We start from the raw sequence: 2500 nt of genomic DNA on the forward strand, positions 1-2500 counted from the left end.
ACCCGTGGAAATAAAATCTCCTCACAAAACAGAGGCGAATTCAAGCTCTCTCTCTCTCTCTCTCTCATACATATATACACCCCCACCCGACACACAGCATCCCCCTTCACATTTCCCTCCCCACACGAAGTGAATGCGAGACCAAAAGAGAGAGAGAGACAGAGAGACAGAGAGAGATAGATTACTTTGGCCTAACTGCGTGTACTTCAGACCAGTATCTCGTGATAGGAATTTCATTGCTCCTAATCTCTGGTAACTTTACTTTAACAGCAGTTAGCATTAACAACGTGTCAAACGGCGCACAGAACTTTTCCACCAGCTTGCCCCCCCCCCCCCCCCCCCATGTGTGCATGTTTTCCCAGCAGTTCACGCACAAGGAGGGGGCAGCAGACAACCTGATGGAAACCTAGTTTCTCCAGTCACACGTGCAGGAAAGTCATCAGGTGCGATGTGAAATGACCGCAGTCTCCGATCTACTTTTTAGTTGACAATTCACGAGAATGTTCATCCCCATTTGCTGAGGCAGAAAAGTATGCAAGTGATTCATTCCCTTTAACGGGGAGTGAGTTGAATGAACATGGTGTATTCCTAAATGTATATTTGTCTGTCACACACACACACACACACACACACTGATACTCGAATATTAATGCTCGTTCTCAGACACAAACACACACATACACAAACTCTCTCTCTATCTCTCTCTGATATCACTTTCAGTGGTCAGCTGTTCAACACACACACACACACACACACACACACACACACACACACACACACACACAATCATCATCATCATCTTCACAGAATCCCCCACATAATATGTCACGAAAACAAGACAGCACAAAAGCAACAACAACAACAACAACAAAAACAAAGACCAGGAAAGACAGCCGAAATGCTATTCACAAACTGTCATCTCCTTTGTAATTTTGCCTTCGTTGTAATCAAACGGCAAACCTTCCCCCCTCCGTCTCTAACCCCAACCCACCCATGCCTTCCCTTCTAAAACAACGATCTGTTATCACAAAAACAAAACAAAAACAAACAAACAAAAAACCCTCACAATGTACATGTATTCAAATATAATCAAATCCTCACCAGTCCAGAGCACAGAAAACACGGCCAGGAACAACGCCAAGCGTGCAGGACAACCAGCACTGACCACCATAATCCTCCGCTCTCCGCCTTCTGACTGGGTAATAATAACCGTACCCCTCCCCCGAAACGAACTTTCTTTCCCACAGCACAGCCTTCACTGAAAACCCAATCCCTGAAGAGCCCGCTGTATGAAACACCTCAGTTCTCCACGACTCTTCAATACACACCACCACCGCCACCACTACTTCCACTGTCACTACCACAGCCAGATCCTACTCCTTCCACTGCTATCGTTTTCTTTTTTCTCATGCACCTTTCAAACTTCAATCACTTCACGTCTTCTCAAAAATGGGCGTTCAATCCGTTCATGTCTTCTCAAAAGTGGGCGTTGTCTCGCGTATGCGCAAGCGCGCGCGCGCGGCCGTGTCTGTGTGTCTGTGTGAGTGACGAACGCAGTTGTTGAGACATAATTGGACACAGCGGTTCCTCTACCCACGGAGTCAAACTGGGGGGGGATAGTGCCTGTCTTTCGAGTTGTCACCACAACCAGTTTCAAACACACACACACACACACACGCATACACCGGCATTCACACACACACACACACACACACACACACACACACACCGTATGTCCCACTATCCTTCTGGCCAGGCATGAGGGCCCTCTCATTTTTTCATGCTTAAAAAAATTCTCTTAAAAAAACAACCCCCCCCCCCAAAAAAAAACAACAACAAAAAACCCAACCCCCCCCCCCCGACCCCCCCCCCCCCCAAAAAAAAACAAAAACAAAAAAACCAACCCGAAAAGCCCTTGGCGTGGAGGGGGCCCTGTATAATAGTCGATATATATGGGCCAGTGACAGTGGTCGGTGCTCAATGTCGCTTTCTGTTCTGTTGACGGCTGTTCCCTCCTACCCTCCCCACCACTGCACAGAGTGAAGGGAGGGAGAGACAGACAGAGAGGAAGAAAGGGTGATGAAGTGGTGTGTGTGTGTGTGTGTGTGTGTGTGTGTGTGTGTGTGTGTGCGCGCACGTGTGTGCATGTGTGTGCATGCGTATCTGCGTGCATGCGTGAGTGTGCGAGCTTGTAGGGGCGTGTATCAATGTGTCTGTGTGTGCGTGCATGCGTGTGTGTGTGTGTGTGTGTGTGTGAGTGTGTGTATGTGTGTCAGTGAGAGAGAGAGAGAGAGAGAGTGGGTGTGTGAATATGTGCGTGTGTGTGTGTGTTCCCCCGCGCGCGCGCGCCCACGCGCGTGTGTGTGTGTATTTGTGGGCTCGTTGTCATGCCGATGCCTGTCACAGACACAGACATGTAGAAGCGCGTGCACAGACTCTCACACAGGTGCAATCACGCAGAAACAGACACACACACACACACACACACACACACACACAC

The 2500-nt window shown here is 48.8% G+C and overlaps 1 protein-coding gene across 3 annotated transcripts in view; it reads right to left on the minus strand.

Annotated features, from left to right (window-relative positions):
* Positions 1-2500, minus strand: part of LOC143285074 (uncharacterized) — a 24262-nt gene that overhangs the window by 21608 nt on the left and 154 nt on the right. The window contains exon 1 of one of the 3 annotated variants that reach the window (XM_076592286.1): positions 1102-1619. The exons of 1 other annotated variant lie outside the window; for it this stretch is intronic. In XM_076592286.1, the coding sequence (XP_076448401.1) occupies positions 1102-1171 (70 nt within the window). In that variant the 5' untranslated portion in view covers positions 1172-1619. Of the gene's footprint in view, positions 1-1101; positions 1620-2500 lie in introns of those variants that run through there. One more of the 3 variants, XM_076592276.1, reaches the window with a different exon arrangement.

The sequence above is a fragment of the Babylonia areolata genome, chromosome 1 (genome assembly GCF_041734735.1).
Source record: "Babylonia areolata isolate BAREFJ2019XMU chromosome 1, ASM4173473v1, whole genome shotgun sequence".
NCBI classification, from domain to species: Eukaryota; Metazoa; Mollusca; class Gastropoda; order Neogastropoda; family Buccinidae; genus Babylonia; species Babylonia areolata.